This window comes from Polyodon spathula, chromosome 9 (assembly GCF_017654505.1).
Source record: "Polyodon spathula isolate WHYD16114869_AA chromosome 9, ASM1765450v1, whole genome shotgun sequence".
Lineage (NCBI taxonomy): Eukaryota > Metazoa > Chordata > Actinopteri > Acipenseriformes > Polyodontidae > Polyodon > Polyodon spathula.
In genome coordinates, this window is record NC_054542.1 from 41,650,508 (window position 1) to 41,664,585 (window position 14,078).

At 38.1% G+C, this 14,078-nt stretch overlaps 1 protein-coding gene across 2 annotated transcripts in view; it reads left to right on the forward strand.

The window, feature by feature from the left end:
• Nucleotides 1–3,120: 3,120 nt before the first annotated feature.
• LOC121320887 (transmembrane protein 255B-like) overlaps nt 3,121–14,078 on the forward strand; it is a 34,351-nt gene continuing 23,393 nt past the window's right edge. The window contains exons 1-3 of one of the 2 annotated variants that reach the window (XM_041259648.1): nt 3,121–3,543; nt 6,597–6,739; nt 9,433–9,495. In XM_041259648.1, the coding sequence (XP_041115582.1) occupies nt 3,495–3,543; nt 6,597–6,739; nt 9,433–9,495 (255 nt within the window). In that variant the 5' untranslated portion in view covers nt 3,121–3,494. The remainder of the gene's footprint in view (nt 3,544–6,596; nt 6,740–9,432; nt 9,496–14,078) is intronic. The other variant, XM_041259649.1, reaches the window with a different exon arrangement.

Below are 14,078 nucleotides of genomic sequence, written 5' to 3' on the forward strand. Positions count from 1 at the left end.
ATTAACTGGGATATGAATTGAAATTGATCTGATATGATATGAGTCTTGTACTAACGACAAGGCCTTTGGATAACCCTGTATAAAACAATTACTTTCAATGTGTATAATATCTTTAAATCCCTTTTAAAGTACATTTAAGTCTTCACTCTTATTTACAATTGCATTTGTTGATAAATAACCAAATATAGTACATGCTTTTTCATTTCACTGTGTAAAATGCTAATTACATTTAATTTCAACTGCTATTAAATAATGCTAAGAGAGAGAGAGAGAGAGAGAGAGAGAGAGAGAGAGAGAGAGAGAGAGAGAGAGAGAGAGAGACCAGACAAGAAATATTTAAATTAACATGCCACCAGCAGAAAACATGCGCTGTAATTCTACTAAATGTCTGTGGTGTTTTCCATCACATCTCATTTACTTTGGTGAAAAGCCTGCCAAGTGTACCCCAGTTCACATTTCTTTTTCAGTTTAAAAGTTATCAAGTTCAATTACTCTCACATGGCTGTCCTGTGCAGCTGTTCTCCTGTTCTATTACATCATACTGCCCTCGTCTAATGAATCTGTGAGCTTATCCATTCACCCCTTTGAATCATAAATCACTTCTCTTTCAAAGCAGAAGTCTTTGTTCTGCTGTTGTCCTACCTTGAGTGCTGTTTATTAATCACTTCCAACAAGATGCATCTTGTGTCTAAACCTGATTCAGTTACAGCAGTCATATTTTACGTGGTTGCGCCCACAATGCACCTTTCTCTATATTGTATTTTCAAAATCTTGAATGTTACAAGCAAGGCTATTGCTCCAGAAACTAGATTCTTCAATAAAAATATTGAAATACTCTAGTGGTCAAGACAGGCTTTACCTCCAGAGCTCAGTACTTCAGGTCTGTTGGGTGAAAGAGAGTCGATTGGTTGGTATGCCGGAGCTCAGTCGTTGATCTTTAATCCACAAGACTGATATGAGGGCCTGAATAGTCAGATTGGGTAGAAAAACAGGGGGAAAATAACTGATGAAAATGTTTTTTAAAGAACGCTTCCAGTTTAATTATTTATTAGTTTCCCTAAAACATTCTATAAGCCTACATATACAATACATACATAATCTCTTCCTAAACACAAGGTTACCGATATGGAATGTATTACTGTCAACAGGTTTTTCTAAAGCTATTTTACTTCCCCCTATCCTGTAAAGGATGTTTTGTGTGGTATGACAACATACAGTAAGATATTCCATTCTTTAAGTGATGGAACATTTGAGAATTTACAGTAATGTAGGTGTAATTATTTGACAGCCAGCAAGGCACAGCTGACAATAGTGAAAGCCCTATAAGAGTAGATATTCATGAAAACTATATGAAGCGGAGATATGCCATAAAACTGATTTTGGAAGAGGTCAGATTTGAGGACACAAGCAGAAAATATGGTCAGCTCTAATCTTACAAGTGCTGAGTTACATTAAGGACAAGCTGATGCATTCAAGGGTACACACCTTTTCAAATTTGCTTTGGTATAATAAATTTCAGATAAAGTCAATGAAATCAATAGAAAAAATGCAACATTCTCCAAAAACTGCATACCTTTAACATGCCATACCAAAAATTGTTTTCAGTTGCATGTACAGAACCCATTACTCTATTGTGGGGTGTAAGATACCAAGAAAGAATCTTCAGATGGAATCCTGTTTCTCCATTGCTCACGTCCCCACAATCTGCAATCTAAGCAGATCTTTTATCATTATGCTTTGTATCTGCTAGCATGCAGTACCACAGCACCACCTACTGACATAAATCTATTGCGCTGCTCAGTTGTTAATAACCTTAATTAACTGAAGTGTACAGTCCTGCCATGGCTTTCCCCTGAGTTACCCGTCCAAAATGTGACAGGCACCTAGAGCCAGAAACTATTTCTCCAGAGGGAAAAGAGCATTACATTAATTACTGCACTTTACAAAATGAAGAGCATCTTGCAAATTTAGCTGGCAATGCAAATCCTATGCAGAATCAGTTGTAGCCACCAAAGATTCTCCTGACAGACAGAAGAGGGGTAAATTGTTTCTGCAGAAATCTGACAGGTGAGAATGACTATGTCAAAATCTGCAGTGTAGTTGAGCCGTTCACAGGAATGCCAGGGACTGCATGCAGTCTGGAGGGTGTGATAGTTGCTTATAAAATGTCTATGATATATATATATATATGCAACTTAAATACAGTTTTATCAGAAATCATGGTTTAACCCACCTCTGAATTTTAAAACGTAATGATTTGAATGTTAAACCTATAATACGTACTTTTTTTTTTTCTCAAATGAATGAAAACTTTATATGAATTACGGTAAATGTATTGTCAGTGTAGACAGTACTATGAATACCACTGGATTACATTCAATGTATTTGTGTTAAAAAAAAAAAGAGTTAATATTAAAAAATTATTTAACTTAAATCTTGTATTTTTGTTCTAGATTTAACTTATCTGAGAACATAAAGATTTATAAAAATAATTGTTATATATATATATATATATATATATATATATATATATATATATATATGTGTGTGTGTGTGTGTGTGTTTGTGTGTGTTTGTGTTTGTGTTTGTGTGTGTGTGTGTGTGTGTGTGTGTGTGTGTGTGTGTGTGTGTATTTTTAAATGTGTTCGTTCAGATATAATTTATAAATCTAGTTACAAGATTCAACATTTAGCTAAATATTTAACTGGCCAGCTAAATCTGGAGTCTGTATGCAAATGAGCTCCGCCCCCTTTGTGCTTTCACGTTAGAGATTTAAGATTTAGTTAAATATTTAGCTAAATGTTCAATCTTAGAACTAGATTTATACATTTTATCTGAATGAACACATTTAAAATATATATATATTTGTTTTCACAACATGGGGGGCTGGGAAATACAAGATTTACGTTAAATCTAGAATAAAAGGCTAAAATATTAACGTTTTTCTTGTTTGTTTTTTACACATGGCACCCATATAAAAGTTGTGTAGTTACAAAGGCGAACCGTCACCAGTATGTAATTTGTACTAAATGGTGTTGTTGTGTTTCCACGTGGTTGATGAATTTCTCTTAATTTTTTATGATCTTGGTGGTTTAGCAGGATCCTTCTTCATTTCCACAGCTCGCCTGCTGCCGGGTCACATTACAGCCATGCAAAACAGCAGGGTGATACGGTGGTGGGGTGAATTATCAGCCGCTGCACTTCTTACGGGTTCTGAATCCGGACCTCATCCGATCTCCAGATGACAGCCTCTTCATCTGGAATTTTTTTTTAAAACGTTCTCCTAATCCAATTGTAACCTATTTGATGAGTTCTGAAGCTGCATGGTGTCCATTACTGTTAGGAATTAACCACACAGAAAGGATTTTTCAAAGGTGTATCGATTGGAGGCGCAGGTCCCATTATTACTTTGTCACAGTTGCCTGCTCGAGTCCAGGGATCTCTAGCCCTCCACTGCTTGTGTTTATCATCAAAGAAATATTGCTGAAGACAAAATGCAACAGCCGTCAGCTCCAAGCACCGTTGATGCATTAGATGCAGCAGGTAAATGCATACCTTTTTAAAATATGTTTTGGGGAAAATATCCAGATTAAATGTATATGTATATCATTAAAAAAATAAAATAAAATAAAAAGGTTGAAAAGTGACAAGATGTAAAATACACAGTGCACTATAACAAAAACGGTGACAGGCGTTTATGTAGTTAATCCGGCTTTGCCTAATGCTCAAGTGATGCCTAATTACCGGTATCAGTTTTGGGGTATAGCAAAACAACAATGTTGCAGCCGAATAATAATTTAAAAAAAAATGATAAAGAAAAGTAGCCAATGAATATGTATACTTCAACCTTGTGTTTAAAATACAGGCTTGTAAACGATGCATTTGCTCGTCTGCTAAATGTTATAAACTCAAAGTTTAAACCGGCATGTAGTAAAACGTATAACGTATTAGTGTTATTTGTTCTGTTAGTGTGTTTGTACTTTGTATCAATCAAAACAGTAGGCTAGCAGTGCTGAAACCACGTTTTACATCCTCTGCAAAGATGCGCCCAAACATTCAGCAGCCCAATTAGGGTAATGTTTTCATTCCATTGAATTGTGATGCACGCGCAGTAGCTGTTCAACACTTAATAAAATATAACCTTTGTAGTATTATAATGACAACTTCATATCAATAACAGGATGCAGTGCACGCCATGCAGAAGACAGTTTCCATCGCTCTCCTCATCATCGCCCTGTTGAAGCTGCAGTTGAATGCACAGCCTTTCTGTCTGTCTTCCAGCGTGCTTGGTTTGCTAGACAGAGGATCTCAGACTTATAATTCTGTGAAATGTCATCATTGCAAATGTATAGACACACTACAATGAAGTGGTACCTCATGCGATTTAGGATTTAGGGTTTATTTAGATACAGAGGGTCTTACCCTGTAGCAAACAATCCATTTTAGTGAAGCTGTGCCCAGTCTCTTACCCTTCACGATGTCTGCACTCTGTTGCTCCAAAATTAAGAATTAGTTATTATTCAATAAAGCTGTCTAAAATTGATTTTGAGTGAAAATGAAGATAGGAAAAAACATGTGCTATCTGTTTTTTTTAAATTTCTGAAAGGAAAGGTTACCAAAACAGCAATACAGATTTCATCAAACTAAAATATACAGTATATGCATGTAACCATGTGATTGAACGTACAGTAAGTGCACTGCATTTTGTGTAACTGCATCAACATACTGTACACACTTGAAAAGGAGTCTTAGGCATAAAGAACAGTAATATTCTTTCCCTCTATTTTAGAGCCTTTATGAACCCTTATATCCTCAGTGAACCTGGCCAGGGCAATCTTCAGCAAGTTATTGCGTTTCAGAATGTGGGATTGCATGGAGGCATATGTCCAGCTGTCAGGATTCAGAATGTATTTATTTACATGTGAATACATGGCGTGTAGGTAATGAAGATTTACTTGTTCACGTTGACGGCTGTAACATTGCATTCACAGCAGTGGCAGTGGATGTACAATGCTGACATTTGTTAGGGTTCTATATAGAACCACAGGAACCAATAGAACCATATTGAGGGGTTTTCAATTTCATGGTCCAGATTTCTAAGATTCCAAAAGGTGTGCTGTTGATGAAAATCATAATGCTTGCATAAATGTGAAATACTGACTGCTGAATCTTAAAGAACCCTGCTGAATCTTACAGAACCCTGCTGAATCTTACAGAACCCTACTGAATCTTACAGAACCCTACTGAATCTTACAGAACCTGCGTACTCATCTGGATCAAAAGAGAGGCACGCTTTGCAGTTGCCTAGCACTTAGGAATATTTCATGTGCTGCCAGCAACCTAAAGACCCTTTGGGGTCCTCTGGCAGTGAGCAGACTGTCCACAACACAGGCTCTGAGAGCTGGCGTCACATCTGCATAACAATTGAATGCAAACAGTGTGACAGGGGGGTGTTTACACATTGAACTGTCATGTTTAACTAAGGATAGGGAAGACACAGATATGGAATCAGGTAAAGGTCTGGGATGAAGGGAGAGACCTTTGGTCTGATCCTTGGTCCATGTTTCTTGGTCTTGCTGGTGAAAGGAGGACACACACATTCTTTAGAAGCAGGTCTGTTGTGTCCGGTCTGTTGTGTTGTTTTTGGTGTTACTGCCGCCTGCTTTTCTTCTTTTTGAAGGATGAGAGTGTAATCAGGGGTTACATTTTTTATTTATGTAGCTATTCATGATACTGTGTTGTTTTTTAATTCAATTATAGTGGTGCATTGTAAGCAGAAAATACATTATTGAATATCCAAAATAAAGAGGTAAACACAAAACACAAGAAGGAATATAATGCCAGGTTGAGCAACACCTTCACTGGCTTCACTCTCTCCTTAAAACACCCCCCAACAAAGAATTTTCTTTCCTTTATATGGCATGTAGCTGGAGACTAATTGACCACCAATAATTAAAGGCCACATTCCCACATGTATTCTGGCAGGGAGGGTTTTAACCCCCTCCCTGCCAAACCTATATTCATACACACACTATTTACACTTGACACAACAAGGTTAGAAAACAAATGTCGGCATTTTATTTAGGAACAAAAACACAGCAAACCAAAATATTTCTTGTAACCTGCCCTATTGTATAATACAGATAACAAAATAATTCCAGTGAATGTTACCTAATATGAATTATTATATATTCAAGTCAAAATTGAAATAAAATCTGAAAAACAGCAAAACAATAAGGGACTGTTGTTATTATAATATACCTTAAAGGCAAACTAGAAGCGTCTTGTAATGGTGTTTATTAAAATACTGCTCTGAAACATGCTCAGCTCAAGCTTTTTAATAAAACAAGCTTCAATAATGTGATCAAAAACGGAAAACAATACAAGAATTGGAAACCAAAACAACATGAATGAAACGTAGGCGAGAGAACTGTTTTGTACATATTGCCCTCAATGAATTTCCTATTTGCTTCTTTCTGTACATGCTGAGTGTATTGAGGAAACACCTGACCCCTAGCAATGTCATGTTGTATTAGGAGAGTGGGAATGGGAAGGCGAAATAACTCGGTAATAGTTCATTATTCTCTCCCCTTCAGGACAGTTTGCAAAAAGGAGGAGGACAGCGCTTTGGTTCACAATCGCTCTTCTAGTGCTGTCTCTTATCATTCTGGTGTTGGGCATAGCGGCGGGCACACGCACAGGCAATGTGGATGTGGCTGGTTATTACCCAGGGATCATTGTGAGTACCACACATTCTATTTTAAATGTAAAAATATATGAATTATGATTTCATGACTAATTAAATGCATACCATACATTTCAAATGTACAGAAAGCCATAAAACATTTTGGTTCAATTTCTGAAGCTGTCAAAAACTATGCTGTGAAGATGTTCATTCAGCTGTAAAATACACTTAGACCAAATCTAGGCCAGTGCTACCTTCCAGTCTCTGTGCTTGTTTAGAGAGGTATAAGCCACCATTCAGCTCAATACTGTATGTTTAAAAAAACAACAAAACTTTGAAAAAGATGGGCACGCACGACAGAGGCTGCCAGACTCATGCACCTAGAAGCATTTTATATTTTGATTGGTCACCACCATATGTTTGAACTTCTATTAGGTTGAATGGACTTATTTATTTATTATATACAGTTGTAATAATCTGTCTTTCCATTAACTGTACATAGGGATGGGAGGAGGGAACCATTTTGTTAAATAAGGGTTACTGAATGAATACTGCAGGGATGGAAATAAGACTCCTGCTGCATAGCAGTTTGATTACTATGTTAGTATGAGTCTGCCGTGCAGCCATATTTAGAACTTACAGCGTCGAAGGACCATGCAGTTCTGAACTTCGTACAGACCAACCTGCAGGTGCCCGGCCAGTCACAGGGGCAGCTGGTGTGTGGTGAGCCAAGGACTCCCAGCCAACCTAACCCCTAACCTGCCCAGGCAGCGCTTGGCCAATTGTGTGCCACCCCCTAGGAACTCCCATTCCACAGTCAGCAGTGGCATAGCTTGGATTCGACGTGGCAATCTCCAGGCTGTAGGGCACATCCTGCACTCTGGGCACAGTGTCTTTACTGGATGCGCCACTCGGGAGCCCCTGAGCCCTGATGTATGTAATATATCTTTGAAATGGAGCCATAAAAAGACCCCTGTTTAAAGTCACTTGCTGTTGCTCGTTACTGTACGTTTGTGAACCATCTGCAAGCTTTCTGATATTCATGCCAGATGCAGTACTTAGCAGTACTTCTGCAGTGGATGTGATGATTTTGTTTTTCCTGTTTGCCTGTTTTTTGTTGGTTTTTTTTTTGTGCATTTCTGAATAATATTTTTATTTTATTTTCTCAAATCATCATCAAACAGATACCCCATGAACTCCCCTGCGCCTCGCTTCTAGAGATGTGAATATTCGTGCCCACCTCCATTACAGGGGTAACCCTCACAGTGTGCAGGACACTGAGCATGTGGTGGGCAGAGCTGGCGGGGGGGGTGGGGAAGGGGGAGGGGCACGATTACAGCTGAGCTTCACGAGTCTGACTGTCTGCTTAGGCAGGGCAAGAAATGAATAAAACAACATGACAATGAAAAGTGAAAGCAATACAAGGACTTTCTGTACAACTTGTATAAGGAACAGGGAAGAATCTATATATGGAACAGGGGCTTTAACTTTTCATACAGATTTCCTCTGCCTCTGCTAAATTATGTCTGTAGTAACACCAACATGCTGAAAACTACCAAATAAAAAAATTAAAACAAACTTAAACAGGATTCAAATGGTACAATTTCACAAAAAAAAAAAAAAAATCTCTAATAAATAATACCTAGAATGGCTAGATGAAGTGTTTACTAGTTAAGGTAAACTAAAAACCTTTTAAATAATTTATATTACACTAATTCCTTACAAGAAATAATTCATGCTTTTAGTAGTAAGCCCCCCCAGCCCCCAACCCCCCCTTACAAGGCCACATTCTGTTGGGCTCTGAAAAATATGCTAATGAGTTTGCAATAAAAGCGCACTTCACACAGTTATATTGTGGTTTCTTGTATGTGTCTTCTAAAGCCTGCACCTGTTCGCAGTTCTTTTTCATTTTGAAGTCCAAAGCTGTCAGTGTTTATGGTCCCCAGGGGCCACTGACTAGAGAATCAATTTGCAGGTCTGTTTGCTTGGTGCTCCTGAGGCACAGGCGCTGTAAGAGACTGCATGCAGATTAACTCAACACAAAGAAGCATTTCAACTGAGGGATGATCACAGGGGCTTCGCTTTGGCAGATATTTCACATTAAAACAAGTTGATCTTGGATACTGCAGATGATATATCTCTACATAAAAGGGAAGGAGATATGTCTTCTATTGCATAGCCTTTTCCCCCATTCCAGGTTTTACTAGGAGCTTGATTAGCCGCAGTGTATATGTAACAAGCTCAGGCATGTCTTATTAAACTCATAGTAAAACCAGGAATGGATCAAACTGCAGTGGATCTTATTACCATCCTTGATATAACGAAGATGCTAACAGAAACAACGTTTTTTTTTTTTTTTTTTTTTTCTTGGGTAATTTTGGTTAACTGAATATACTGCTTGCATTTTTTATTCAGTTATTGTTTTATCTGAAGCAAGGCAATTTTAATGCTGATATCATTGTTCAGTTGGTGCATGCTTGGCAGCTTTAGCATGATTGCAGTCTCAATTATGGTCCGTTCAAAAAAAACAAACCAAAACAGAACTTTGGCAAACAAACTTGCAGGCAGTGGCTTTTAGTTCAACACCAGTTGCCTCGTATTTGGTGAATGAAACCTAGGAAGTGTTCGATTCCTTAATTAAACAGAATCAACATATTATCAATTGAAATGTAAATTGTGAAATACAGTGCAATACTGAATCCCCTCTCTGCAGGTGATCAGTTCGTTAATTTCTGTTATTGTTACAGCTCAGCTTTGGGTCTTTTCTGGCCCTCGTTGGGATCAATCTGGTGGAGAACAGAAGACCAATGGTAAGTCTACCAAAACAATCCTGCTGTCATCCTCAAACTGTATCTTTCCAGCTGCTTGCATTCTGTCAAGTCCGGCACAGGAAACATTCAGACCAGCCCATCAGCACCCTGCTTCAGACGTGTGGAGGAGCTGAGATTAGTGTCTCATATGTACAGGGTAGAAAACGTGAGGTTCATTTCCTACGCATCCTTGTACAAATCGCTGGTGAGAATCTAACAATTTAAATATTGAGACGTTATAATTTACTTGTCATTTGGTACCTTGGATACTGAATACTTAGAATGCAATGAGGATGGGTGTTATTATCCTGTCTGGTGAATAAAGATGCTCTTAGTTTCTCCAGATGGGGTAGAGCAGGGAACATTTGACATTTGGTGCATGAAGGCAAATTAGTTTTTTCTGTGTTTTTACCATGTTCATTTATTTGGGTGATGAGTGCTGGTATTAAATGTGCTGAAATGACAGCAGTGATACAAGTCCTGTTGGTGGTTGTTTTGTGACTCTGGACTGAGGGTTATGTGATAGGGCACAGGACGGATGCAGACAAGAGCCAGAGTTGTTTTCACAGGTAGTTATAGAGCGTTTATTCTCATTCTGAATCTGTATCATCACACAACACTACCTGTCTGAACTATGTTTAGAACCTCAAACTCAAACATGTGACCTATTCATGCTACATTCTCCCAGGTCTCCATAGGAAAAAGGCCGGTACACTAACCCACTGCACCACCTACAGTGGGTTCCATGGAAAATATCCCTGGTACCATGTTAAGCGTCGGGCACTTAACGGTATACCATGGTTATCTTGCGGTATACCGCAGTTATTATTAGCAGAGTGCACCAGTTAATGTTTCCATCAGTCATTGGCACAACCAAAGCACATGAAATCTCAGAGCTCAATGATAAAAGGGACACGGCAATGATTAGATTATACTGCTTCACAGCAACCATTTTTCATTTATTTATGGAAAATGCTGCAGACAAAGAGGCCACTAAGTAGCTAAAAGCAATAAATAAATAAATAAATGCTGTAATATTATACAAATGGCCACCATTGTGCAAATGTGTTTGGGTAAATGCTTCATAAAACAAAATCGAATTGTATTAACATTGAAAACTATAGCAAATGATACAGTTATGTGAAATATACCCGAACTGCATTCTTCTGAAAGGGCAGTATTGTATCATTGTTTAATTGGAATTCGAACAAACACTGTGTATCGTATAGTGAACCAAATGACATTGCACAGAAAAAAGAACAGTGAGTGTATTAAACCACTGGAGTACTCAGCAAGGAACACAAACTTGTTACATCAGTTGTTGTTACTGGAATCTAAATGCCATGGCGTTGCCTATACATACCCTTCAAGGGTTTGTCATTGTCGTTTGCTGCCTATCAGGGTCATTACAGATCAATTGGATCAAACTCTGGGGAGGTTTCCTCCATTTATGAAGCTTCTCCACTTGTGGTCATTCATTCATTTGGGATTGTGCTTGAAAGAAAGGTTACAAGGTATGCAGGTGTTGTGTGCATGCAAAAGAGGAGCCGGTAACTCCTGCCTGACTCTGAAGACGTTTTGTGAAGAGTTTTCACACAGCTGGGAATGACCCATACAAATGATGGTAATATCATGTCAAAGCATGTTTCAGAGGGCTTTCTAACAAAAAATAACTGATGAAAGGAAGTCATTGACATATGGGGCAAGTAACGCCCTTGTGGGGATGGGGAGGCAACCGGGAATTTTGATCCGGGTCTGGGCATTCCAGTGGCTCTGGACTAGTCAATTTTTTTACAGCTGAGAGGAAAAATGAATGCTGTCATTCCTCCCACACGCAGAACTATTACAGGTAATTTATTACTACATGCATTCCAAGAAGCTTTTACTTAAACGCACATTTATAGGCCCAAAAACTTCTGTGGGCTGCGCAGGTTTTCCATCAATAAGTGTTAAATTGAGACAATTTAGTACTGTATAAAAGTACTCTCACTATACTACTGTATATTTGATTCCAGAAAACACCTTTGCTGTGTAAGTAAAAATGCCTACTCCCTTGCCAGTTTGGGTCTTCTGAAATAGTCGTTGACCACATTCCCTTGTCAGGCAGTGCTCACCTCAGTAATAGTCACAGAGGGAGGTGAAGGATGTAGCCGTAACTCAGTGGTGTTTCACAGCTCTGTCAGCAGCATGAAGACTGTGACCTCCAGGGGTGACCTGCAGACTTTCAAGAGGGTGTATGTGCTCTTGCTGCTTAGAACCTGGCACTTAGAATCAAACCTACCAAAACAGCTTTTCTGTTTAATTAACAGTAATAAAACATGCAGTAACAACGAGAAGGAAATATCACAAGCAACAGATAAAAGCTGTAAGCAATTCTAGTATAAGAAACATATTACAGTATATTCAGATAAGAAAAATGTAATACAAAATACATGCTATATATAATACTGTGTATACATACTAGTTTCAATGCAACATGCATAAACTATATCTTCCAAAAATTCTATTCTAATTCAAAAATCTATTCTCTTGTAATAGTCATTTTTGTCACTGCTAGAGAGGCATAGAGTAACTGGCGATAGTGCTCAGATCATGGCTTGAGAACAAAGTACCTGTGGTGCATAAACCTAAAAGTAAATATTCAGGATGAATAGTGTAGGAAGTTGCATAAATAATGGAGCTATGATCTGAAATTGATTTGTAAAGAGGTTTGATTATGGAGTAGCTTTTCTGCATAGTTGGTTGCTCAGAACAGACAGGCGGCCTCATTGTTCTACAGTCATCTCAAGGTCCTCCCATTGCCCTTTCTTCCTTTATGATTCAGCACTTTTTGAGCACTTCCAAAACTGTGCAAGACCTACAAACTAGTACAGTAAAATAAACAACAACTTTAAATATCAATGTTAGCCTGCTTGATGCTCTGGTCTATTACTATGACTTGTGCAACACTCTCTGAAGATGTTTCGATGGCACTGTGTCATTGCAATAACCAAAACGGTTTAATAATTACAACAGGTACAAAAACTAGCTACAATACTACTGAACAGTACCATTTAGTATTGAGGAGCCATCTGTCATAATAACAGTTACAATAAAACTATACATATTTTATTTTTATATATTCAGCTTTGATCTATTGCTTGGGATATTTCCTTTCCATCTTTGGTTTCTTTATTTGAATGTAAAACAGGATTTTACACATTCTTAACATAAATTCATAGTGTCCACCTCTGAGCGCAGCCATAGCACCCTTCTTCTCTAACCAACCTGAACACACACAGACAGCTCACAGAGAGACTGAGAGCAAGGCTGGTTAACTCTAAAGCTTCTGAAAGTGACAGTGCTCGATTTCTAACAACTGAGATGATACAGAAAGTAAATAAATAGAATAGAAATAACAAGTACATATCTGTACTCCACAGATATGTTAACTATGTTAATAATGTTCTGCTTTGTTTGTTCGGTAAAGACTCTGAAGGCTACTCGCGTGCAAGCAGTATGTGTGCAAGATGAAGCTTTAAAAAAATAAATGTAATATATGATTGTGAGACCAGCTGGAACGTGAATGCATCTTCTCAGATTCTTAATTGACCACAACTCTTTACTAATTTACAGTGATGTCCTGCATTTCTTAACTACCCACAGCCTGGTAACCCTATCTGGTTTTGAAACTGGCAGGTAGTTAATTATTGAAGCACAAATGGAATTCAGGATGAGCTTGGTTCATTAACTGCTGTATTACTGGATTTGTGTTCTTTGCGGTTTTAGTTTAATCTAGCTTGCATTCTGAAGATTTTAACAGGGTAGAAAGATGAGAAAATGATAACAGCTAATTCCCAGTGTATTAAAGAGATGCTGGGTATCTCTGAGTTATGTTTCTTGGTGTATTCTTCTCGTTGTTTAGAGTCACTTTGTATATCATTGTCTGTTTCAGTCATCTTGGTAACATTTTAAAGCTTCAATGTGGCCTCAGTAGCCCTCTCAGAACATGGCTAATCTCAGAGTACATCTGGTACACCAGGGTGTAACCATAAACCTGTCCTCCTGCAACACTGGATATTGGCTCAATGCTGTATTTCTAACATGCTGTAGTCTAGGGGCAGAGCCTTGCAGAAGCACTTGAAGGTTAGGCATGTTTCTGGGAGCTATTTTGAGGCCATGAGTTTTAAAAAGTCACCAAGGTATGATGACTGAAACAGAGAATGAAAAAATAAAATTCAAACAAAAAGAAGACCACATTAGTGAAGATAACACAGAAATGTTCCTTATAAAAGTTTACCGTGGTATTTTTTGCAGTTGTATCACGCGTTCCCCTTGGTTATACTATGCGTTTACCTTGATTTGCCATAGTTATTAATATGCTTTACCGTACCTCACTATTCTTTACAATGCTCACTCCTGCTTTACCTTACTGTGTGTATTAGACCTTGCTATGCTTTTACTATGGTAAACTTGCATAAGGGTTTATAACCATACCAAGTTGTTCTTCCAGGAAAACTAAAACAAAAAATCGTAACTCAAGAAAGACTCATATTCAGAATTAAGTTCAGAATTAAGTTAAGCTGTGTTGTTGGCATCTGTGT